The sequence below is a fragment of the Crocuta crocuta genome, unplaced genomic scaffold (assembly GCF_008692635.1).
Source record: "Crocuta crocuta isolate KB4526 unplaced genomic scaffold, BGI_CrCroc_1.0 scaffold41, whole genome shotgun sequence".
NCBI lineage: Eukaryota > Metazoa > Chordata > Mammalia > Carnivora > Hyaenidae > Crocuta > Crocuta crocuta.
In genome coordinates, this window is record NW_027529428.1 from 10,641,249 (window position 1) to 10,667,717 (window position 26,469).

General features: G+C 39.3%; 1 protein-coding gene across 6 annotated transcripts in view; it reads right to left on the reverse strand.

The window, feature by feature from the left end:
* The window catches only part of CFAP95 (cilia and flagella associated protein 95), a 91,758-nt gene that overhangs the window by 60,726 nt on the left and 4,563 nt on the right, over positions 1-26,469 (reverse strand). For all 6 annotated transcript variants that reach the window (XM_077759402.1, XM_077759399.1, XM_077759404.1 and 3 more), the window contains exon 2: positions 4,457-4,565. In XM_077759402.1, coding sequence (XP_077615528.1) covers positions 4,457-4,565 — 109 coding nt within the window. The remainder of the gene's footprint in view (positions 1-4,456; positions 4,566-26,469) is intronic.

The window sequence follows — 26,469 nt, forward strand, 5'->3', positions numbered from 1 at the left end:
CTGTTGGATGTTAAGATCTCTTCTGGAAACACTCAGTGGCTATGCCCCGTGACATAGGATGCCACCATGTGCACTTAACTGTCCTGCCTGAGCCCCTGGGAATCCAGTGACTGTCCCTTAAATCCTTACACGAGGGGCTCTTGGGCAGGTTCCGAGATGGCTCCCTATCATCTTTGTCCTCTGTATGGCCCACATCCGATCCCCAAAAGCCACCTCTGGGCCTGAGTACTCATTTATCTTTGTCCCACCACTGATGTACATGCAACTAGTTCCTCTCTTTCCGCTCTGCTGTTTCAGATAGATCACCTGAACCTTGTATCTGTAACTTTACCAGGCAGGTGAGACTCACAGTACACCTTTTCCAAAACCCTGTTTCTGTTCTCAAACCCTTCTTTGGGCTTCTTGGATTTCAAACCTCTTATATCCTTCATGTGAGTGCTGGCCTAAGGGCACCATCTTTGGGGGTCCCACCCAAGTGCCACATGAGACTATGGTTTTGTTTGTGGCCTTCTGGAGTCTCAGCCAAAACGTAGACAAAGAGAAAGGCCTACTCAAAATCCTGGTACAAATAAACAATGCTCACATTAGCCCTGGCAGCAGCATTTAAGGGCAAGGAGAACTTCATGCAGCAGAAGAGAAATGCTGGTGGACGTAGAAAGCAACCACTTAGCAGCAATACTGCAAAAATCCAAAAGTGCTAAGAAAACATTTAGGAAAAGAGACACATGGGAATAAGGCTGGCTAGCATGTGTGTGGACATAATTCAGGAAACAGGATAGAGGTTATAGAAAAGATGTAAGAAACCGATGCCCCAACACATACACAGTGAGATGTACACAATGCCCAAGTCAGAGCACAAACACCAATCAGGATGCAGTGTCGGGGGTTAAAAAGGCCACTGGACTGGGAGTGGAACAGCTTGGCATTCCAAGAGGAAGTATGAGAAGTATTTAAGAGCTTAGGTTCTGTAATCAGAGGGGAAAAATAGATTTTAATTTTTTTAATGATTTTTTTTTTTAAATTTCTGAGACACAGAGAGAGAGAGAGAGCGTGAGCAGGGGAGGGTCAGAGGAGAGAGGGAGACACAGAATCTGAAACAGGCCCCAGGCTCTGAGCTGGCTGTCAGCACAGAGCCCGATGTGGGGCTCGAACCCACGAACCGAGAGATCATGACCTGAGCCGAAGTCAGACGCTTAACCGACTGAGCCACCCAGGTGCCCCTAGATTTTAATTTTTAATACAATTTTCTAGCTGTTTGACTTTGAACAAGTCATTCAGCTTCACTTGACCTCAGTTTTCTCATTTATACCATGTGGGCCACTCAGAGGGCCAGCCTGAAGACTCGTCCAGACACTGAGATAAGGTACTATTCATATAACCATCTTGTTGAATTGATCTTGTTGCATCAGTAGGATGTAATTCATGAATCAGCTTCATTTTAATCAAACTGCCTCTTCAGCCCCCATGGATGGCTAGTTCTATCCTTTTCCTTAATGGAAATTTTAAGCAAGTCCCATAACACTTCTAGGCCCCTCAATCTTGAGAAGGATCTCATTTTAGTTATGAAATTTTCCAGTCCAGTGACAATCAAAAGTTCTAACTGTATTAGATTTAAGCTTCTCACTTTCCCAGCTCGGGGTTGCTTTAGACGTGGAATCCTGCACCAGGTGGGCCTTGCTGTTTCACATGTGTCATATTCTTGGACCCCATGTCCTCTAAATTCCAGGACACAAATATTAATCTGTCTCATTCCTTTGAAAACTGAGGAAGGAAAACCTCTCAAGTGAGGAAGAAGGGGCATGCAACCCACAACTAAATAAATCCTTCCTGAATTCTAGTCTTCAAGGACATAATCACTCATACTGGCCTAGCATGGTCCTGCCTAGATGGTCTAGGACTTTGCTTTGGGATGTGTGGTTTTTACCAACTATTGAGAGTATTCTAGTGTTTAGGCCTCTATCAAAACTCAGTGGCAAGAAGAAGAACTCATCCATCCTCTTGCTACATCCAGCATCACACCTGAGATATGAAAATATGAAGGTTCTGTGCCTGTATTCCCCTTCTTCTTTACTACTGGGGCCTTGTGGGGAGTCATTTAAGATCAGGGAGTCTAGGAAACCAACTTGACAATAAACCATTCAAGAAAAAAAAATCAGGGAGTCTAGGAGTGTCTGGGTGGCTCAGTTGGCTCAGGTCATGATCTCGCGGTCTGTGAGTTCAAGCCCTGCATTGGTCTCCGTGCTGACAGCTTAGAGCCCAGAGCCTGCTTCGGATTCTGTGTCTCCCTCTCTTTTTGCCCCTTACCCATTCGTGCTCTATCTCTTTGTGTCTCTGAAAAATAATAAATGTTAAAAGAATTTTAAAAAATAGATCAGGGAGTCTAGGTTTAAAATTGGAATAATAATATTTTTCTTGTCAACTTTATAACTTTGTTGAGAATTGCAAGGAGCAAGTGCTTTATACATAAAAGTCTAGAAAAATGTAACTTACTATTAAGATATGAGAATAGCATCAGAAATAGTTGACCCCTTGGTCTATTTTCATTCTATCTAATATACCTATAAACCTGGAAGAAGAAACACACAGTTTTAATGACCATGAACAAAATAAAATATTGTCTAATTTATACATCCTCTATTAAACCTGAGGCTTGATTGCTATGATGTATAGATGGTGCAGAATGAATGTTTGAGGTTTCTACCTCACATAGTTCACTTCATTTCACGTCCTCCCACAACCCAGAGACGGAGAGCATTTTCATTTAGAAATAAAAAACAAATGTTTTTTAAGAGTCAAAGACGCTAAATGTATGCCAGGCAATGCCTGCTTTGCCCACCTTGCTCTTGCCCTGACCACATAGCCTCATGCTCAAGAAAACAAGGCAAAGCTTGGGCACCCCTCCATGTGCTGGCTAGTGACCAAAAGGCGGCTTGATTTGCAAGGCAGGAGAGCAATATGGAAACTGCGGAAACCATGAGAATGCCCTTGAGGTTGGAGCTATAGGGCAAGAAGACACTGAGAAGCAAAAAAATAAGGATACCAATGAGATGGTGTGTGTGTGTGTGTGTGTGTGTTGATTGATTCCACAGCAAATATAAAAGGCAGGAAGGTAACAAGCATGGGCCCTGATAAGCTAATTCATTCCCAACACCCTAGAAAACTGAGAATCTTCTAGGCCCATTTCCAATATGGAATTACTCGTCTTCCTGGGCTTGCCTTATTTCAAGCTAGCCATGTCTTTGGGGACAGAATGTAATACAAGCCCAATCTTCTCAACACATTCACATCTGTCCTACTCAAGTTACCAGCTCTTCAGGCCCCAAAGCCATCCTATAAGGCTGAATTGAGTCTTTAAGCAGTCCTAAAGCTCTTAGCATGGTAGGAACAATTTGGGGGTTTTGGGAGAGGTAAGCTCTCAGGTACCAAAAGAGCCAAAGAGTAACCCACTCACGGCATTTCAAATAGGAAGTACTTGTGCAGTGAATATTCCTTTAGGAATTGGATCATACAAATGTTAGGAGAATAATACCAGCATGTTTTAATAACTCACAGCTCCACCACCTTAAGACAAAAACAAAAGACTTGAAATCAAAGAACTGGATTCAAACTCTCACTCAGCCACTCCCCAGCTGTGCGACTCTGAGTAAGTCACTTAACCTCTAGGAGTTTCTCCCCATCTGTAATATAGAGACAGTAATACCTTCTGCACAGGGTGATTGTGAAGGTTAAAGGAGACATCGAGCAAGATGCTGTAGCTGCAACAACAGTATCCTAACAGCACTAATAATTCCTTGAGTGTCCACTATATGCCAGGCACCCAATTAACCACTTTATTTGCTTTATCTTATAACTGTGCACATTTTATAGGTAAGGCCACTGAAGCACACAGTGACTAAGTCACCTGCCTAAATAAATAACATAGCTTAGGAGGGTAGCACAAAGTTTTTGTGCCTTTACTTTTCCATGTTTCACTAGGAGGAAGATTCCAGACTTAAAGGAAATCAGGGGCACCTGGGTGGCTCAGTCGATTAAGCGTCGGACTCCTGACTTTGGCTCCGGTCATGGTCTCACAGTTTGTGCGTTTTAGCCCCACACTGGGGCTTGGGACTCTCTCTCTCTCCCCCTCTCTCTCTGCTCCTTCCCTGCTCGTGCACTCTCTCTTTCTCTCTCCAAATAAATAAATAAACATTTTTAAAAATTTTTAAAAGAAGAAATCAAGGGCCCCTGGGTGGCTCGGTTGGTTAAGCGTCCGACTTTGGCTCAGGTCATGATCTCACGGTTCGTGGGTTTGAGCCCCGCGTTGGGTTCTGTGCCTGGAGCTCAGAGCCTGGAGCCTGCTTCAGATTCTGTGTCTCCCTCTCTCTCTGACCCTCCCCTGCTCACACTGTCTCTCTCTCTCTCTCAAAAATAAATAAAACATTAAAAAAAATAAAAGAAATCAGCAGCAATTACTTACTGGAGGTTCACTGGTTCCAAGTCGCCAATATGTTGAATTACACAGTTTTTTTATTTCCTCAGGACCTTCTATATCATAATCTTTGGGATAGGCTTCTCTGTCATGGTGCCTTAAGAAATAAATTAGAATCTGTTAAGGGATAAAGCTTATTTATCATGTACTGCTTTTAAATTTTTAAAAAATATCCAATGAAAATTTACCATATTTATGACACTGCTTTAATTATAAATTCACTGGATGTGGGATATATAAAGTATTTTCCATCTCCTTTCAAGCAATGCTGAGGCTATTTTCTAAATACAACTTAGCACACATGATAAAACTAATAATATCACAGGCACAATACTTATCCAACACAGCAATTACTCAGTGACTCCAATGAAGTGAAACTCATTCAATAATGTAGATTATTTACCAAAAGTAAATTTGAAAATGAGACACAGTAATAAATTAGAAAGGCAACTTGCCATATTAGAAATATTTTCTACCATGATTTTTTTTTTTCAGAATGAGAAAGAGCAAAGTATCTGCTCATATGGATTTACAACATGTGCTTCTGGCTTCTAAAGAGGGTTTAAAGAAAGCTGACACACATAAGCTGAGAAAAAGCATGTAGATGGAAGAGAGAAAAAATATTCCAAACATCTTGACTAAAAGGGTGAATAGAAATAATAAAAATGGAGGGATTTGGGAATAGGAAAGGAAAAAGGAAGTGAAGTGGCCTACAGCAGAACTATCTATTGTTGCAAAGCTTTCTTTTTTTTTTAAATTTAAATTTAATTTAATTTTTGCTCATTATTTCATTTTTATTTCATTTTATTTTTTATTATAGTTTATTATCAAGTTGGTTTCCATATAACACCCAGTGCTCATCCCAACAAGTGCCCTCCTCCATGCCCGTCATCCATTTTCCCCTCTCCCCCACCCCCATCAACCCTTAGTTTGTTCTTAGTATTTAAGAGTCTCCTATGGCTTGCCTCCCTCCCTCCCTCTCTCCCTCTCCTTAATACTTTTTCCCCTTCCCCTTCCCCTCCCCTATGGTCCTCTATTAAATTTCTCCTGTTCCACATATGAGTGAAAACATATGGTATCTGTCTTTCTCTGCCTGACTTGATTCACTTAGCATAATAACCTCGAGTTCCATTCACATTGCTACAAATAGCCAGATTTCATTTTTTCTCATCGCCATGTAGTATTCCATTGTATAGGTAAACCACATAATCTTGATCCATTCTTCAGTTGATGGACATTTAGGCTGTTTCCATGATTTGGCTATTATTGAAAGTGCTGCTATGAACATTGGGGTACATGTGCCCCTATGCATCAGCACTCCTGTATCCCTGGATAAATTCCTAGCAGTGCTATTGCTGGGTCATTGGGGGGTTCTATTGTTAATTTAAAATTTTTTTTTAATGTTTTATTTATTTTTGAGAGAGAGATAAAGACAGCATGGGCATGGGAGGGTCAGAGAGAGAGGGAGACATAGAATCCAAAGACAGTCTCCAGGCTCTGAACTGGCTGTCAGCACAGAGCCTGACACAGGGCTCAAACCCACAAACCGTGAGATCATGACCTGAGCCGAAGTCGGACGCTTATCCGACTGAGCCACCCAGGAGCCCCTCTATTGTTAATTTTTTGAGGAACCTCCACAGTTTTCCAGAGGAGCTGCACCAGTTTACATTCCCACCAACAGTGTAAGAGGGTGCCCTTGCAAAGCTTTCTTAGGTGAGATAAAGGAAGCTGAACCCAAACATCAATCTGAAGGGGCCTTGCTATTGAGGGATACAGGGCTAAGATTACGTAAGGGACACTGAGGTACCCAAGAATTCATTCGCCAATCCATTCATCCATCTAACCATCTATCCACCCATCCATCCATTCAATTGTCTATTTATTCAGGATGTATTTTAAGTACCTACTACATGCCAGGAGGGGATGCAGTAGGGGACAAGCCTAATGCAGTCCTAGCCTCAGTTGCTCAGTCTGGCAAGAGACCCAGACAAACAAGAAAATTCTACATGTGGGCACAGGGTTATGGAAGCAGAACAGTGTCCACTCAACTGGATGGGGAACCCAGATCCAAGTCAGGAAGCCCTAGGTCCACCACATCCCACTGTATCAGAGCTGAGCCCCTACACCACATTCAAGCTACACCCTTGCTTACCCACCTCTGAGAGGAGAGCAGAGAACTGCATAGAACACAGCAGTGAGGGAGCCCAGGGCAGAGCAGCTATGCTCAGGCATGTGAACCCTCTGCCCTCCTACTACCTGAGCATTAAATTTCAAAACACTAAAAGCATTCTGGTACCATATCAGCATTTTTTGAGAGCCTCACAGGAAACTCTCACTTAAGTCCTTAGGGGGAATACTGAACATCAAGAACTGGGAGTGGTAGAGTGAATGGAGCCATGGGTTTGAGTCATTGCTCAGGTCCTAGCTGTGTGACCTTCGGCAAATCACTTAACTTTTCTGTGTTTTCATTTCCACATGAAATGAAAAATGAAGACAGACATAATAACAATGAGATTTTTGCAAGATGAAAAAAATAAAAGCAGAAGATCCTTTATTACTGTCAAGCACATAAACACCTATGTATAGTGAATACTTACCCACCTTTTAAAAATTTTGGTGTACAAGAAGTGCAACTTTATTTTTTCCGTAAGTATACTTAGTTTCTTTTCCAAGTGCTCATATTGCCAAGATGGAAAAACTTTAATTTTGGTCAATTATGGATCCCTGCCAACTTTCAAGGGCTTGTGTGGTGCTGCACTGCCAAGAATCCATCTCTGTGTCATCACCTCTCCCTGCTGACATCTATGGAAACCTCCGCATTCTCCTGTGGTCTTCCATTATGGACCCATGCAGATCTCTGCTACGCCCTCCTGATCCTGCCACATGGGCTCTCTGTAGACTAGCACTCTGCCACAAGTGTGCCATTATCTAGGCCACCAAGAACGCTCTTGTGTTCCTCTCAACTCAGGACTCCTGGAAGCAAATGCTATTCCTAAGCTGTTTGCCTTGCCCATCAAGCTTTCATGATCCCACCACACTGGGCCTGGGAGACACACAGAAGCTCCACAGTTCAACACCTCCAAAATCTTAGCCCAGGAATAGAGGGCTAGGCAGGGATAGGTCCCATCTGATCAGGGATTTCTAAGGTCTTAATTCCACCTTGGGGTCCCAGACAAACCCACACGCTCTGGGCTTCTCTGGTGCCCTCCATCTTCAGTCCACGAACTCTTCGTCTCCTAAGGGACGGGGCAGCCCAGCTCTTCTATTCTACAAATTTATGGTGTCATCCTAAAACCCATCCTAAAACCCAAGCTTTTGAACCCAGAAGTCAAGAATTTGGCGTTTTTGTTGCTTGCTGTGTCTTTCTTCCATGAGGCAATAAAACCAGACTATCTCCCTGGGAGCATGAGATTGAGGAGGAAAAGCATAGTTAACATTTCAGTGTGTGACCCTCAGTGCTCACTTCTTTACTGGTTACCACAGGCACAATGCCCAGAGTACATGGTTCCTTTAGGGTCCCACTAGAGTGTTTTAATCATTTTTTAATCAGTAAAAAAGAAGATAATCCATCTTAGATTGTAGCCATCTTTACAGCAAGTAGCCATAAACTGTCATTTTTAACTTTTTTTTAAAGGGAGAAAGGAGCCCATGAAGGCAAAGATAATTAATGTCCATGAAAATCAGAATGCAGTCCTGTTATGCCACCATATATTTTAAGTTGTATTATAACTAAATTACAAAAGATGCAGATATATTTACTTATATCAGTCTCAGCCCTAAAAGTCCAGCACTGAAAAGATAAATCTGTAATGAAAATGTTTCTGTGGAGAACTGCGCTAATGCAACTGCCATTTCCTAATGTCTACCAGCTGCCTGTGATTGCTGTGCCCACAGCCCGCCGTTAGTTCTGAGAGATACACAACTAAAGAAGACCTGCCCCTACTTTTAAAAGGCTGCCAGCCTAGCAATGAGAAATATGTATGTTAAAAATTATAAAGTATATAGAATATAAAATATAAAAGTTGTATTTACTATACATTAAGTACATTATATAATATACTTACATTAAATATAGTATATATTATGTAGTATTTAGTATACGATATGTAAAATTAGTATAGTATTATACTATACTATAATATATGTATAGTAAGAGTGATTAGGGTATTGTGAAGGAAATGAGAGACTTAATTAATTCTCTGATTATTATGTCAGGTGAACACTGGCTTGTGCCTCAGTTTCCCTGACATGAACTGAGAATCATACATTGAGGAAACAAATAAATCAATGGATTGAGAGTCTTAAGCGAAAAGTGACATGTAAATGCAAAATACTATTATATATAATAATACTTTGTCTTTCTACACTATGCTTTAGTTGAGTAGTTTCAATACTTTGTTAAGGCCAACGAAGCAACTAAGCCTTACAGCATCTTTATGAGACATATATCGAGGTATAATAGTAGATAATAAAGGAAAAAATACACATCCATATCCACACACACAGTAAAACCCTGGATTGTGAGTAACTTGTTCTGCAAGTGTTTCACAAGATGAGCAAACATTTCTAAAAAATTTTAACTTGATAAATGAGCAATGTCTTGCAATATAAGTAGTACATGAGGTCAAACGTCACATAATCACAAATGAACAGTGGTTCTTCTCTCTCTCTCTCTCTCTCTCTCTGCAGGATTGTGGGTGATCATCTCCCATGCTCAAATGCTTGGTCTCAGGCTGCAGTGTTTGACAGAAATCAGTGATTGTTCAGAACGTTGGAAGGTGCCCACAACTGGCATCTGACTATTGGATCAAACTGTTGCATCGCGAGCAACAGTGAGCGGTTGTGGGGGCGATCACATCTGCAGAGAAAGAGGACAAAAAGGGGAGAAATCCCTCATTTCAGATGAGAGTAGGCAGATGTGTAAAATGTGGGAAAGTACAAAAGTTTGTAGAAAAGCACCACTCGAGTAAGGCTGTAGCAGTGTGAGCAATGAATCTGTTTAACAACGCTATGTTACATTTCTGTGAAATCCTCAGAAAGAGGCAATAGCAAGTGTCATTGGCTAGGTTCCTTGTTAAAGTTGCAGGAAAAGAAAAAGATTCCATTGAGCTGATACACAGCAGCGACACCATTAGTGATAGTGAAAGTCATCCTACACAATAACCCCCCTTTCTCTCATCTCCTTCACACCAGCCACGAAGGTTTTCAAAGGTAAGTTCAGGCTAATTTGTTCATTTTTCTTTATGTTTTCTTTATTATGTTGTATTATATTACAGTACTGTAATCATTTTTCTATGAATATTTTTGGGCTGTGAATGAATCATCTGACTTTCCATTATTTCTTATGGGGAAATTCACTTTGATATACGAGGGCTTTGGATTACAAGCATATTTCCAGAATGGATTATGCTCGCAAACCAAGACTTTACTGTACTTTAATAGCTTTTTCTCCTTGCCATCTGCATTTATAAATGTTCACCATACAACTGACCATAACCTGTTGTTTACTGCAGTAGAATTTCTTTAAGAGAAGATATCAAAATAAAAAATAATAATAAAATAAAATTTACTATGTCTCTGGAGCAGTATCTTTCAAACTTTTTGAGCACAGCCCCACACAACCCATCCCAACCCACCTAACATCTGAAGCATTTTTAGTTGCTCTGTCCAGATGGGGAGAGTTGTTATTGGCATCGAGTGGGTAGAGGCCATGATGCTGTGAAACATCCTACCCTGCACAACAACCCCCCCCAGCAAGGAACTATATGGCTCAAAATGTCAAAAGTGTCAAGGTTAAGAAAGCTCTAGGGAACAGTTGTATACGAGACTCTTAGATCAGTGGTTCCCAAAACCTGAATGTTTCATAGAATAGCAAAATATCCCCCCCAAATGTGTAGAACCAACATAAAACTGCCAACTTTCGTTTTGACAGAAACATTAAAAATAAAATAGCCATCTATTGCCTTTAATAGGAAGACCTCTAACACCAAAGGTAAGTAAAAACCATCTCAGATTCCTTTAAACCAAATTCATTCAGCTGCATGAAAAACTTGCTACATTGTCTTTATAGTTTGTATTATCACCTTGGATTAGTACTAAGGTCATTGTTGACCAGCACTGGTCTAGTGTACTGACTGGCTTCTGCAGACATTAATTTGTCCAGACATGAATTTGACAGCAGCTGGTCAGCAGTCAGTTCAAGGTCAAAGCTGCTTGAATATAGGTAGTCCATGCTGCTGACTGAAGGAAGAGCTGTGTCTTCCATGTCAAGCATGCAAGTACTGACATTCTCGCTGGTCCACAGGGCTCCCTGCCATCATCTTCCTTGACAAGCAGCCTTGCTTCTGCTTAGGACCTTGTCTGTCAAGCCCAGAGCTGAGTGCTATGGCTATTTCATTACATGAGAAATCTTTTATGTAAGATATCCTTAATTATAAGAGATGAAACTTGCGCACTCTACCCTGTTGTGGAAGAGAGAGCATGAATATGAATAGAAATGGGAATGGGGAAAGGACTGACAGGACAGGATCAGAGTTGCCAACTGTATGAAAAGGAGCTTGAAACCATGACCTGTTGTCAAAAATGCCAGTAGGACTGATTCAGAGGGGATCAAGGTCAATGGAATCCAGTAAGTCAAAGCCAGCACGGGCAGGTCCCATTGTGGACAAATGCCCAACATATCCAGTCGGTACATAACTTCCTACCACCGATCCTACATCACCTGAGCCCTCTAGATCCTGTACTTTCTATCTTCTCTGGCCTAAAGTAGTCCCAAGTAATGCCTTGTCAAGAGGACTTTCTGGGTCTGTTTCTGGGGTCCTTTGGGAACGTGGCTTTCCTACCATAAAAGTTGGATGATTCCACATCATATCAGATCTGTTAGTGTCCCCTGAGGAAAACACATACAACTCCTCCCACGAGCTCTAGAAAAGACTCAAGTCTGTAGAATACTCAGGCAAGGCCCTGTAGCTCTCCTCAGGCTGCTCCAAGCCAGAGCGGTCCCGCTCCCAGTGGGGGAGCAGGTGGGGTTAGGCCATAGGATTCTCTAATACAGGAAAGGGAACCAAGTTACACGCTAGTGGACCAAGTGACATTCAAGTTATACTACAGTTTACTCTCACTTTCTGTGGTCCCACGTCTACGTGGGGCTTGCCATAAAAACCCTGATCCCTGTTCCACCTTTCATATTTTTTCTTTATAACTATTCATTAATGAATCTGCCTTCTCATTAGACTAAGTACATTAGATTTGTTCATTTTTGTAATCTCAGTGCCTAGGATAGTCTAACATGTTATAAATGCTCATTAAATCTTACATGATTGATTGACTGAATGTTCTTACATTGTGTTACTGTCACCTTAATATAAACGTTGAAAGCAGAGGCTTTCAAACGTGTCCACAAAAATAAAGAGCATCCCGGCTCACTCTGCAAAAGCACACAAAAAGAAGGGGTGATTATGCATATAGAGATGCTAGTCCTTTGCAACAAAAACTTGTCTCTAGAGGAATTATAAATCTGCTTGCTGAATGGGAAAGCTCTCAGTATACATATGCATAACACTGATTGCAGTGAGGGTGTGAATCTGAGCAATATCTGACATGAGAACAATAAAAATCCCTGCCGTTCTAGCTTCTCGTTACTTGACAAGAGACACCTTTTCTTTGCGAATTTCAAAGATGTTAAAAATGTTTAGTTAAGACTCCAGATGGAAGAATATATTAATTTTAAATTTTAGAATTATTAACGTAGTTCACAACTACTGTCAGTTATTGTATTTTCTGATTTAAATCTAACCCACATGAGAAGGGAAAGACACCTTTTCTATTAGGTTTTATAAACATCTGCTATCTAGAACTTTAAAAGAAAATCACCCCCAGAGAGCCAGCTATATTTCCTGACACCTTAAAAGCATAAAACCAATAGAATCAAAGGCTACAAAGAGACATTTGACAGTGTTCTTTAAAGATTTCATGGGAAAATGATTTACGTGCCAAGGCACTGTTATTTGGTAGCACATTCATCAAACTGACAAATGAAGACTTTTAGATGTATTTGCAGAGTCATAAAGAAAATCTTATGTCCTTGGGAGAAATGAGGACATTTCAAACTTATGAAGAGGGACTCTGGTTTTCAGTGTGTTCATGCCATATGTGATTTGTGCATCTATAACCTGAAACCACAGAATTTGAAGCCTAAACTGCACTCAAAAGAAAACAACTTGACAAAGGCAGATAAGTCATTTTCTTCCCTCAGCATATATTGAGTGGCATGGAAATAAGACCATTCATTATTATGAATTTTCTTTCATAAAATCTTCAGAAACAGGAGGCCCTATGGAGAATACTGGAAGGAAACAGAAAGGAATATAGTAGTGGGAGTCTGTGTCTAAACAGTTTAAATGTTAAATAAATGTTGTCTGAGTTAACTGCCAAACATGTGACTTTGAAAACAGCTGAAGGGACATGTATTAGACAGGGTGACACTGTAATTGATGATCCCACCTGGAACACTTTCAGAGGGAAATGAGTATTCAGTACACAGGGAAGGGGTGGGGAACCAGGACGGTCCTGGTCAGACCAGGATCAGGACGTTCTGTTATTCCATGTTTTGACAATCGGATCTCATCTTCAAATCCTAGGATGCTTTTCAGGGTTCCTTCGATCCTGCCCTCCAGAATCAACTTATATTGACTGAATAAGACACTCTGGGAGGTGGAAGAGTAAGACTAAAGAGAGACAGAGTTTTTTAAGTATACTGTAGATTGGTAATTATAGTAGCACAAAGGAAACCTTGACTGTATATCTCACATGAATGGCATGAAGACCAGTTTGCTTCCCTGCAAAACAAAAAGCAAACACCAGATCACCTGTATAAGTTCCTTCTCTACCGTCTTAATAGTACTAGTTTAAATAATTAGAATTAACTGTTCTAGAATAACATCAAAAGGTTATATTAGGTTATATTATGTGAGCCTACAGCCCATTTTAACATACACTTCTGTGAACCCATGAGCAAGGCATATTGCCTAGATAGTACAACGTTCTTTGGTTTCAAAGCCATTCATTTCATTTACATGAGAAACAAGTGTACAAGCCTTTCTTCATTAATGGAACCTAAAGTTTAAATATTCTTCCATTATGAACATAGTTACAGACATGAGCATTTTCCTCCATGTCTTCCCCAGAAATCATTCAAAAGCAGCAAAGGAAGTGGAAAAATTAAAAGCAAACTAAATTTCTGGAGAAGTCAGAAGTTATAATACCCAGATCACATAGTGTGCAAGGACTCTCAAAAGCAGCCCAGACCCAGTCAAAGACAAGTGGAAGCAAAGAATTTGTCAAAGATAAGAGGAAGAAGTGGAGACAAGAGGCTGTAGTGAGAAACCTCAGTAATGAGATTGTCCAGAGGTGGGAACTCCTGGAGTGACAGCCAAATGGTATTTCCGTAATTATGCAAATAAGTTCACAAGGGAAACAATGGAAAATGCTAGATAATATATATAGTTTTTAAATTCCAACACATTAAATGGATTTAAGAGCTGAAAATCCAGTGGGGGAAATTCCCAGGCCAATTTTTGGATGAAAGCCTGTAACCAAAAGGTTAAGAATTTCAAAACACCAAATCTGCTGATGCCCTCAAGGTGTTTGCCAACACTGCACATGGGCAATGACTTTGGGTTTGGAAGGGTACAACTCTAGTCCCAGAGCCCACCTAGGAGGGGAGTTTTATAAGAAAGTCTTCCATATGTGATAGACATTGTGCTCACCAGTATAATGTCTCCTCTTTCCTGGGAATACAAGAGGTTAAAATTCTCAGCTCTCTTGCAGTTAGTGGGGACATTTGATTAGTACCGAATAAAATAAATTTGAGTTGAAGTAATAAATGTCATTTCTTTGATGGTGAATGCTCTTGGACAATCTCAACTTTTTCTTCCCCTGCCAGAGTAGTCAATGACTATCTAGGTGATAGAACCTGAACCAGCCTGAATCACAGAGTACCTATGTGGAGGAGTGCCCACTCCCCACCAAAAACTTACAGTCAACTTTGTGAGAGCAAGAAATAAACCTTTATGTGCTTAAGCTACCGAGATTCAGGGGGCTGTTATCACAGATTAGGTATAGCCTATCCTAACACAGAAGTCAGTACCAAAAGTGGGGTGGGTGCTATTGTAACAAAAATCTAAAATATATGGCATTGGAAAAGCCAGGCAAAGACAATAGGCAACTGATATTGCAGGCTGGAAAGGCAAAACATTTCATAGCCACAGTAGGTAAAGAGTCAACTCACGTAACTAGAACAGCCAGAGAAAGAGATTGGGGGAAAAGTTTGCTGGGGCGCCTGAGTGGCTCAGTTGGTTAAGCATCCAGCTCGGACTCAGGTCATGATCTTGCGGTTCATGAGTTCAAGTCCTGCATTGGTCTCTGTGCTGATAGCTCAGGGCCTGGAGCCTGCTTTGGATTATGTGTCTCCCCTTCTCTCTGCCCCTCCACCGCTCATACTATGTCTCTTTCTCTCTCTCTCTCAAAAATAAATAAACATTAAAAAAAATTTTTTTAAGAAAAAGAAAAAAGTTTGTTAGTTCCATGTGTGAACTGTGATTGCTTTTTGCCAAGGTATTTATAAAAGAGAGAGAGGTAAATTTAAAAAATTGGCTGGTTTACAAGAAGGTAAAGGGAAATGAGAATTCCCGAAATTTGGGACCTGAAAAGTTGGAAGAGTCAGCAACGTTTAGATCTCAAACAATGAGACATAACTGAGAAAGATCTTTTCAAGACAAAGTTGTATCAAAGCTGAGACTCACAGCAATGTTCACCCCATTGTTAGACACTTCCAATGAATTAAGCTGCCTTTAAGCAAACATCTGCTTAAGGAGATAGCCAAGCAGAAATTCCCAAGGTTTCCGATTTCTATAACTACAAATATCTTAAAGTGATAAGTGACATACTATGAGGAGAAAAAAATAAGGAAATATAGCAGAACTTGGTCTAGAAAGAATTGTGAGGGTATTAGCAGTTGGAACTAATTGGATTCAAACAAAAATAACTGATGAAGTTCTTAAAAATGATTCTTCCAAATAAGCCAGGAGTCTGCACTTAAAACCCTTTAACTGTTTAATATTTAAAATATCCTTTGGCCCCCAAACTTTTGAAAATAGAAATGAATTGAGAAAGCTGAACAGTTCACAGAAGAGCATAGTCTACAATATCCATTGCGGGGGTGGTCCCACATTGGGCAGAGCCAAAGACCACAGAGAACAATGGGAAAGGGAACCTGCTTCCAGAAAGCAGAATCAGGTCTAACAAAAAAATATTCCTGACACCAATGTAGGGATCTCAAACAGGATTTAAGAAATGACTGTGGACAAATGACAGTTCTGTCACTTCTGTCCTTCCTCTTTCTGAGCAAGAGTGCTTATTCCAGTTTTCTTGTCCCTGTCCTGCCATTGTGTATTGGGAGCAAAAAATCTGCCTTTTTCCTTCATACGTTTTTGAAATTCTTTTTAATGTTTATTTAGTTTTGAGAGAGAGACACACAGAATGTGAGCAGGGGAGGGGCCCAGAGAGAGAGGGAGACATAGAATCCGAAGCAGGCTCCAGGCTCTGAGCTGTCAGCACAGAGCCTGACATGGGGCTCGAACCCACAAACTGTGAGATCATGACCTGAGCCTAAGTCGGCTGCTTAACCAACTGAGTCACCCAGGTGCCCCATGGTTTTTGAATCAAGTAGAGCTACAGCCAGATTTCATAAAGGAACAATAGCATAACATGTGGAGTTCTTGAACTTTTGACTTGCAACTGGATAGAATTTGGATCATTATCCGTGCATAAATGAGTGAATATTATATATAGAAAGATTGAAGCCAATTTTTGGTGACCCGCCTGAACACAACATATGGAACTTTTACAAAAAATAAGAACAAATATTTTCATATGTTTGAAAGATATAAATGACAATGCAATAAAAGTAAAAATTTATAACACATTTTTAATTTATTTTATTATATTTTATTTTTAATATGATTTATTGTCAAATTGGCTAACATACAGTGTGTACAGTGTACTCTTCGGTTTGGGGGTAGATTCTTGTGATTCATCACTTACATACAACACCCAGTGCTCATCCCAACAAGTGCCCTTCTCAGTGCTTATCACCCATTTTCCCCTGTACCCCACCCCTCCATCAACTCTCAGTTTGTATCTATTTTTTTCCCCTTCCATTTCCCCATGGTCTTCTGTAAAGTTTCTCAACTTCCACATATGAGTGAAAACATATGGTATCTGTCTTTCTCTGACTGACTTATTTCACTTAGCATAATACCCTCTAGTTCCATCCACATTGCTGCAAATGGCAGGATTTCATTCTTTCTCATTGCCAAGTAGTATTCCATTATATATATAAACCACACCTTCTTTATCCATTCATCAGTTGATAAACACTTAGGCTCTTTCCATAAGTTGACTATGGTTGAAAGTACTGCTATAAACATTGGGGTACACATGCCCCTATGAATCAGCACTCCTGTATCCTTTGGATAAATTCCTAGTAGTGCTATTCCTGGGTCATAGGGTAGTTCTATTTCTAATTTTTTGATATTTTAATTTTTTGCNCTGCTTAACCAACTGAGTCACCCAGGTGCCCCATGGTTTTTGAATCAAGTAGAGCTACAGCCAGATTTCATAAAGGAACAATAGCATAACATGTGGAGTTCTTGAACTTTTGACTTGCAACTGGATAGAATTTGGATCATTATCCGTGCATAAATGAGTGAATATTATATATAGAAAGATTGAAGCCAATTTTTGGTGACCCGCCTGAACACAACATATGGAACTTTTACAAAAAATAAGAACAAATATTTTCATATGTTTGAAAGATATAAATGACAATGCAATAAAAGTAAAAATTTATAACACATTTTTAATTTATTTTATTATATTTTATTTTTAATATGATTTATTGTCAAATTGGCTAACATACAGTGTGTACAGTGTACTCTTCGGTTTGGGGGTAGATTCTTGTGATTCATCACTTACATACAACACCCAGTGCTCATCCCAACAAGTGCCCTTCTCAGTGCTTATCACCCATTTTCCCCTCTACCCCACCCCTCCATCAACTCTCAGTTTGTATCTATTTTTTTCCCCTTCCATTTCCCCATGGTCTTCTGTAAAGTTTCTCAACTTCCACATATGAGTGAAAACATATGGTATCTGTCTTTCTCTGACTGACTTATTTCACTTAGCATAATACCCTCTAGTTCCATCCACATTGCTGCAAATGGCAGGATTTCATTCTTTCTCATTGCCAAGTAGTATTCCATTATATATATAAACCACACCTTCTTTATCCATTCATCAGTTGATAAACACTTAGGCTCTTTCCATAAGTTGACTATGGTTGAAAGTACTGCTATAAACATTGGGGTACACATGCCCCTATGAATCAGCACTCCTGTATCCTTTGGATAAATTCCTAGTAGTGCTATTCCTGGGTCATAGGGTAGTTCTATTTCTAATTTTTTGATATTTTAATTTTTTGCACTGTTTTCCAGAGAAGCTGAGCTAGTTTGCATTCCCACCAACAGTGCAAAAGGGTTCCCATTTCTCCACATCGCACCAGCATCTGTTGTTTCCTGAGTTGTTAATTTTAGCCACTCTGACCGGCATGAGGTGATATCTCAGTGTGGTTTTGATTGTATTTCCCTGATGATGAGTGACATTGAGCATCATTTTATGTGTCTGTTGGCCATCTGGATGTCTTCTTTGGAAAAGTGTTTATTCATGTCTTCTGCCCATTTCTTCACTGGATTCTTTGTTTTTGGGCATCGAGTTTGGTAAGTTCTTTATAGATTTTGGAAACTAACCATTTATGCAATATCGCATTTGCAAATATCTTTTCCCATTCTGTCAGTTGCCTTTTTGTTTTGTTGATTGCTTCCTTTGCAGTGCAGAAGCTTTTGATCTTGATGACGTCCTAATAGTTCATCTTTGCTTTTAATTCCCTTGCCTTTGAAGACATGTAGAGCAAGAAATTACTGTGGCTGAGGTCAAAGAGGTTGTTGCCTGTTTTCTCCTCTAGGGTTTTGATGGTTTCCTGTCTCACATTTAGGTCTTTCATCCATTTTGAGTTTATTTTTGTGTATGGTGTAAGAAAGTGGTCTTGTTTCATTCTTCTGCATGTTGTTGTCCAGTTCTCCCAGCACCATTTGCTAAAGAGACTGTCTTTTTTCCATTGGATACTCTTTCCTGCTTTGTCAAAGATTAGTTGGCCATAAATTTGTGGGTCCAATTCTGGCTTCTCCATTCTATTCCATTGGTCTATGTGTCTGTTTTTGTGCCGATATCATACTGTGTTGATGATTACAGCTTTGCAGTAGATGCTAAAGTCTGGGATCATGATGCCTCCTGCTTTGGTTTTCTTTTTCAACATTACTTTGGCTATTCTCAAAGCTAGAAAAAACAATCCTAAAATTTGTATGGAATCACAAAGGACCCCAAATAACACATTTTTAAAGAGATCCTTCTTCAATCTGAAAATATTTAAATGCTTCATCAAACTCCTCTTGAATCAAAGATCAAAACAAACTTAAAATGCTGAATTTATAAAAAAATACCAATAAATTGAAATATCACTTACAGGAATCCATAGGATATAGCTATAGCAGTACCCTCCAAAAAATTCTAAGCTTTAAGTACTTATATCAAGAGAAGTGAAACGAAAATAAGTAAAACATCTAATTCAAAAACAGAAATAGAAGCAGCATGACAAAAATAAACCAAAATTATACCATAATTCAAGATTTAAAAAAGCAGATAAAAGCAGAATTAATTACATTAGAAAACAGAATAAACAAGTAAGCAAAACTGACAAACGTCTAAAAATCACGAAAAAGGGTTGGGGAGATATAAACAAAATAGAGGGATATAATATCCATACTATGGAATATTATTAGGCAATAAAAAGAAATGAAGTACTGATACATGCTACAACATGGGTGAAACTTGAAAACATTATGCCAAGTAAAAAAAAAAAAAGCCAGTCACATAGGACCATATATTATTTTATTCCATTCATAGGAAATGTTCAGAATAGGCAAATCTATAAAGACAGAAAGTAGATTAGTGGTTTCTAGGGCTCAAGAGTTGGTGGAGCCAGGGGAGTGGATTCAGGAAGTACAGCTAAAAGGGACAAGATGTCTTTTGATGTTAATTAAAATGTTCTAAAGTCAATTGCTTTGATAGATGTTCAACTCAGTGAAAATACTAAGAACCACTGATTACACAATTTAAAAGGTTGATATGTATAGAATGTGAGTTATATCTTACTAAGGTTGTTAAAATAGGATATAACCCTTAAAATAGAATAAAAATTTTAAAGCATTAAAGACTACTTTCTATAACTCTACACAAATATATTTGGAAAGCTAGATAGCACACGTAACTTTCTAAGAAAAGCAATTTACTAAAATTGTCCTCCATACAGAAAGAAAATCTAAATAGATAATTCCCAAAGAAAGAATAGAGAAAGTTGTCTAAGAAAAAAAAAAGAGTTATCTGTCAAGCAGCCCAGGCCCAGATGACTTTATTGTAGAAGGAAATTTCTTATCTTTATCTTAGTGTTTAGAAGAATGTTTGACATGCCTTGATATCTTCAGGTGTCAGAGATACAAGGCACAGATAAGGTCAATACGACCTATAGTGGATCATGTTACATTCACTACACTCACTTTGACATAAGTGTAAAACAACCACGGGTAGCCTGTTCAGATTATTTATATTTATTATAAGATGGTTTAATATACAAAAAGTACAATTTAAAAAACCCATGGAATAGATTAGATTAGATTAGATTAGATTTCTCTAATAAATCACACAATGCATATATTTCTTTTGAGGTCTAGGTAGAAGGCCACAATATGTTTACCTCTAGATTGCCCGCATGAAATTTTGGTTGCTTTGCTAGCATGCACCTCTACAATGAGAGCAGATGCCACTAAGCTCTGAAAGTTCAGGATTCTTAGATAGTAAAGAGTACAGAATTCCTTTTCCGTGATGGTCATATACCATGGAGTTTTGCTGTTCATACCCTTGCTAGGAACAGTCATATATAAAATAGCTAACCTGACTGTGTTGGCCCTAAATATATATTAGCTCTGTTGTCTTCACCCATCTGGCTGTAATCATGGATATGTAACTTAGGCATCACATAAATAGATGGTTAAATGCTATTAAGATGCTGTGACCATCCCTAGAACTAAGAGTCACAATCCTTGTAATCACACACTTTACATTACTAGCTACTGGTAATTATGCAATTAAAAAACGTCTACACCTAATACCAAACACTCTAGTGGAAGGGGTAGTAATGCTCTCTATTGAAAACTAGCTAATGTGCCACCCTTGGGTCTCCATGTGAACCCTAGAAGCTAGGATGACCTCCCCTAGAAAACTTGACCTGGTCCAATAGGGCCTAAGTTCCCAGAACACCCTGCTTACCCTACTCATAGCACAGAACACAGTGCACAGTATTTGCCTGGTCAGCCTTGCGCACTCATAGTAATCTTGACCTAACTGCCAAATCCCAGACCCAGCAGAGTGCCAGCAACATAGCAGTGGTTTAATAAATGAATTTTTTTAAACAAATGATATTTTAAATAAAAATAGACCTATTTAGAAACAAAAATATTTTTTAAGTGATTTTTTATTCAAAGGCTCATTTAATGCTTCTGGCTCCTGGTTGAGCATCTTAGTATTTTTCCAAGCATTTAAAAAATTCTGACAAGTCGTTCATACATTTTAATTTCAAAACCTTCTTCCCACCACTTTCTATAAAAGAAAAGTTAAATTTTCTTGCAATAAATAAGTGATAATATGTTAATTCTTCCATTTGATTGAACCTAGAACAATCTGATTGGGGCTCTAACATCTTGCCAAAGAAACATATTATAATTCTTCTGCCAATTAATTGTTAATGCATCAAAACTTAGTTACGTTAAAATAAAACATACTATATGACTAACAATTAAATGTAATTGCATTTCAAAATGAAATAAGGAAAAGAGCAGAAAAGATTAGTGTCTAACAAAAAAAGTAATATAATATTCAAATCTATTCAGAACTAAGGTTTTCAAAGCATTGTAAAAATATATTTATCTAATGTCTACACACGATTTCTGTTTTCTGTCCATTACATCTAAAATCAATCTTTTGAAAATGTATTTTGTAGGTGCTGGTTGGGTGGGGTTATAGAAAGTTTAAAGTCAAAGTAAGAGCTAATGTAGGAAATCCCTAATATATTAATGCATCTGTTCTAAACTTCTATAAAATGGGGTGTTTGGAACACGGAATTCATTCTCCACTACAGTAGCTCTCTGTGAGATATAGCAGATACAGTAGATATCTCAGGATAGAATGGAATACAGTAGATACCTATAGGATTTTCAGCTCAGCACTCCTTTCTCCTGGTATATTCATCTTGTCCCATTGTTATTGGAGAGCTGCCATATTTCCACCTAACCTTGTCTATTCAGATGACCTCAAACAGATACTTGGTCCAAGACAGTATATCTAACCTGGAATTTTTGTATTCAGTACTGAAAACACCTTAAAGTCAACTTTTTTTGTAGGATAAAGATAAAGATTCATCAGATATAAACTCCAGAACTGGAACTATGTTTTCAGTAGGATGAAGCAAATACACCAAGAGGAGAGAGAAGAAATTACATGAGACCTGGTTGCATTTGCATCTTTTATTCCAGTGGGTCTTGAGGTGGAGCTGTACCCTTGTCCTCCTTACCTGGTAATCAACCATTTCATGAATATAATGAACTGATTCATTCCCTTGCTTCCTTAGGCTAGGGCAAGCTGAGCATTTGTCCTTGGAACCAAAAGAAGTCTGACCAGTACACACAGAAAACAGTACTGATAGGTGGCTTCCCGGCCGACTTAGAGACGTTTATCTAAATAATACTAGCTCTAGTGCTGTTAAAAACCTTGAGCTCTGAGCCTGGGTATCAGTGTCCATAGACTGAATCTCACCTTATCAAAATGTCACTAGACTCCACATTCGTCTTACTTCCTCCCTCATTCCCCACACCCTTACCTAGAAAGGATCATCAATAGGAGAAAGAAAGTGTGGTGGAAAAGTACTTGTGACTATCTGCAAGAGGAAAGACTTCAGCAGCATTATGATGTGGAGTGGTCTTTGGTGGCTCCTGTGGCCCAGGTAGTGGGTGGTCCCAAGATTAAGTAGAGGGTTGGTTCAGACAGAGGGACTTGTCTGCAGCAATGATCTTTCCTAATCTAAGTGCACCCATATGTGGAAATGCTCATTCCATCATACTCTGCCTTACAAGGTTCATCTTGCAAGCAAAACTAGCAAGATGTTTCACCTCGGCCACCAATTAAGTTGAGCAAAACCTCACATAAAGGTCAAGGCACAAGAATCCTATAACTACTGGTTTTCAGGAAGAGAACTTGATTGGAGTTTCATGAAAGAGAACAGCACTGCAAGAAAAATCCAGTCAGGGCAAAAGGATGCAGTGTGTCCTGGATTTCATCTTAAAAATAGAAAATAAGGTGCTTCCCCCCAAAACTACTACACTGAAGATCATTTGTGGGTACGTGCGTATGTTGAGGAATAAGAATGTAGGACTAGATTAAAAATAACTGTGGCGTAGGAGCTACCATTATAGAACAGAGACAAGAATGAAAGGGTGGTTAAACCGAATGAATGTGAATAACATCGTCCTTTTTACCCAACATAAAACTAGCAATTAAAAAGATATTTTAAAAAGACTCATAATAAACCATGAAGGGTGACTCAGACTCTAAAAGGGATGAAACCACTGTGTCTACATTCTGATCATTTAGAGAATGTCTGCTTCAGGGAAAAGCTGAAGCAAATGATATCAAATTTTTAAAAGTAATTTTACTTTATTCTTATTATGGAGATAATACATGTTCATTATAGAAAATGTAGACATGGCAAAGAGGAAAAAAGAAGACGACAAATAACCCATAAATGTACCTACCACCCAGCAATAAGTATTTTGTGTTCTATGGTTAATGTTCTTTCGATCTCTCTTCATGCATACAGACCTACACCTTTAACAAAGGAATTCATTACATCCTGGTTTGTTTGTTTGTTTTCACTTACTTATAGTGAGAATATATTTTCAAATATTCATCTTTTCACTTTGCTTACCTCTGTAAAATAACCTTTGCTCTAATAAATCAAAGGCATTCACATTTGTCTTGGGAAGATTTAGGATTGTTTTGACAGGAATATGAAGGAAAACAAAGCATGGCTGATTAACTTCTGACTAACCAAATGGAATTTTTGAGTCTTAAGTGAGATATTTTTCCTGAAAGTCAGTCACTGTGGAGAAATAAAAGGTCTAAATTTCTTAAGCATCTATTTAACAAGACCCAGAAACTCCCAAACACAGCTCAGATGGGGTGACCTTATAATTTAGCTTTGAAAGAAGATCACTTTAGAAAGTGAAAGAAAACGCTTTTAATAATTCTCAGGCCAATGGGAGTAAGCGCTCCTGGGCAGAGCACAGCGCGCGCACACTGCCTCCACAGGGCATCTGATGGAAGCTGTCAGAGCGCCAGCTGTGGGCTGCCGTGTTGAGGGATGAGGTGCTGCTACCACAGTGGCTATGGGGTGACCAGCCTAAGTCAGGGGTTGGGGAGGAGAAGAAACATGACATGGGGATCTGTAGAGCCAGCAAGAGCCAAAGTGGAACCAAAAATGTAGGCAGAGACATCCAGTCCTCAACAAACCCAACTGGTCACAAACTCACCAGGAGCAGGCTCAGCAGTTGGACAAAGAATGAGGTGAGCCACATAGGTCTCTTTCCCCACCTCCAAAATAACACACAACCTCAGTCCCTCATACACACACAGATGCCACTGGGGAAGGGAGAGGCTGGAGGATGAAGGACGCAGAAATAGTGGGCACTCTACTGAAAGAGACTATTTTAATTTAAAATAGGCCGCTTAAACTTGAAGAGACTGAGATACCCTTAGTTGGCAAGTTTGAAATTTTTCCTAGTAACTAACAGTTGAAAAGCCATCAGGATCAATTTTAGAAAATAAATGGTATATATGCATCTGAGTTGTGTGCACATTCTAATTCTGCTATCTACTTGATGGTGAATATATTTGCATGCCATTGGTCTACTATAACACCATCTCAAATGGTCACATGATATTATAATTTAGAATTTTTTAAGCAGGCGTTAAGAAATAAAAATATCTCTTTAAAGTGTAAATTCGTTTGTCCCTATATAAACTCAAAATCTTCTTAGTACCTGTCAGTCCCTGATAAGTTAAGCACCGCAACTAGGAAGAGTACAAGTTGAGCTCAATGTTAAATTCTTCACCATTTAAATCAGAAGAAGAGTACATTATGCCCCTTGAAGCTCACTTACACAGAGGTGACCAAACACACTTCAGTGTCATCCTGTTACATCAGGATCATGGCTGTGAAAATTGATTCTGGCTTTATTACAAGTTTGTTCTATCTTGTAGACTGTTTACCTCTGAGCATTTTTACAGCATAAAATAAAAGGTCCCAACCCAGTGTCTTTTGGCTGTGTGTGTTCATTCTGTCCGCTCCTTTGCTCGTTTCTTTGATGAACATTAACTGAGTCCCCACTGTGTTCCTATGCTTTGTACTGAGGCTTGCTCTTCTCACTTCTCATTATTGGCCAAAAAAAAAAAAAAAAAAAAAAGCCTTTCTAAAGGCTCTTCTCTCTTCTCACCGAAGTGTATGCTGTGTGCATGGAAACCATATAACCAAACTTACTTAAAAAGCACATAAAATAAGAGTTAATAACCATTCGATTGAGGGCCCAAGTTGTTAAAGGCAGGAGGATGAGAGGCTTGGTGGAGGGGAAGCATTTATGGATTTCAAAAAAGAGGCAGGCAGAAACATGTGGTTACTAAAAGGCCTTGCTGATTTGCCTTTTCACCCTGTTTTGTGAGCGTGTGTTGGAGATGGGAGGAGAGGGATGCTGGCTAGAGAAAGTGCGTGTTACTCTAGCGTGGCCCTGGGTTGTGTGAAGAACTCCAAACACTTCCAGGTTAGTCCCTAAGAAAGTCACTGGTTGAGTACAGGTGGAATGATACAGCAAATTACAAAAGACATCTCTATTTTCCTTGTAAGGACAGTAATGATATCTATCTAGCTGCCCGGAATCTAGCTTCTCCCCTGATTGTGGAGTACCTTCAATATACCCTGATCAGACGGCACAATGGAGTCTGGAGAGCATCACAGAAAGCTCTTTCTTTCCCCAATCCAAATGATTTTCCATAGAAATCTGTATGAAGTTCCCTACCCCACGATTATCACTGCATTTAATTTTTCTTCCTTCTTTTCCTTTTCTGTTTTCTTCCTATTATGGGGAGGGGGATGAGGAAAGGGAAGAGTAAAATGCCCAGGCTCCTCACCTAGGGCTTAGGCAGGGGAGAAAAGTAAGTGAAATTATATACACATAAAATTAACCTGAGCTCTTAAAACTCTAGGTGTCACCATGGAGACCAGAGCATGAACTGTCTCCATGGAGACTTGAATGATTTTTTAGGCTTTAAATTACCATCACTTATTACCGATCTGGGCAATGAAGAGATGGGTTAACACACATACGTAACAATATAAGAAGGAGCCTCATACCAGAGAAGTTTTATTAAGAGCAAACCTAGCTGTTCTGGCTCTTCATATTCTGGCATTCCAATGAATGGGAAGATATCCCAAAAGATTTCCCCTCGACTCAGAATTTCTCATGGAACCATCTGACGATACAGCTCTACATATGCTACCAGAATGAACAGAGAAAATTAATTTCTAGGAAAGGTCTCTCTCCCACAGAAGCATCAGTGTGATGCAGGTGCTACGGCTCTCTCCATCACTCTGGCTGCAAGAAAGAGACGGTGCCTGAGCAATGTCTTGTTGTAGTAATGGACCAGAGATACTTTTAACAACCATTCTG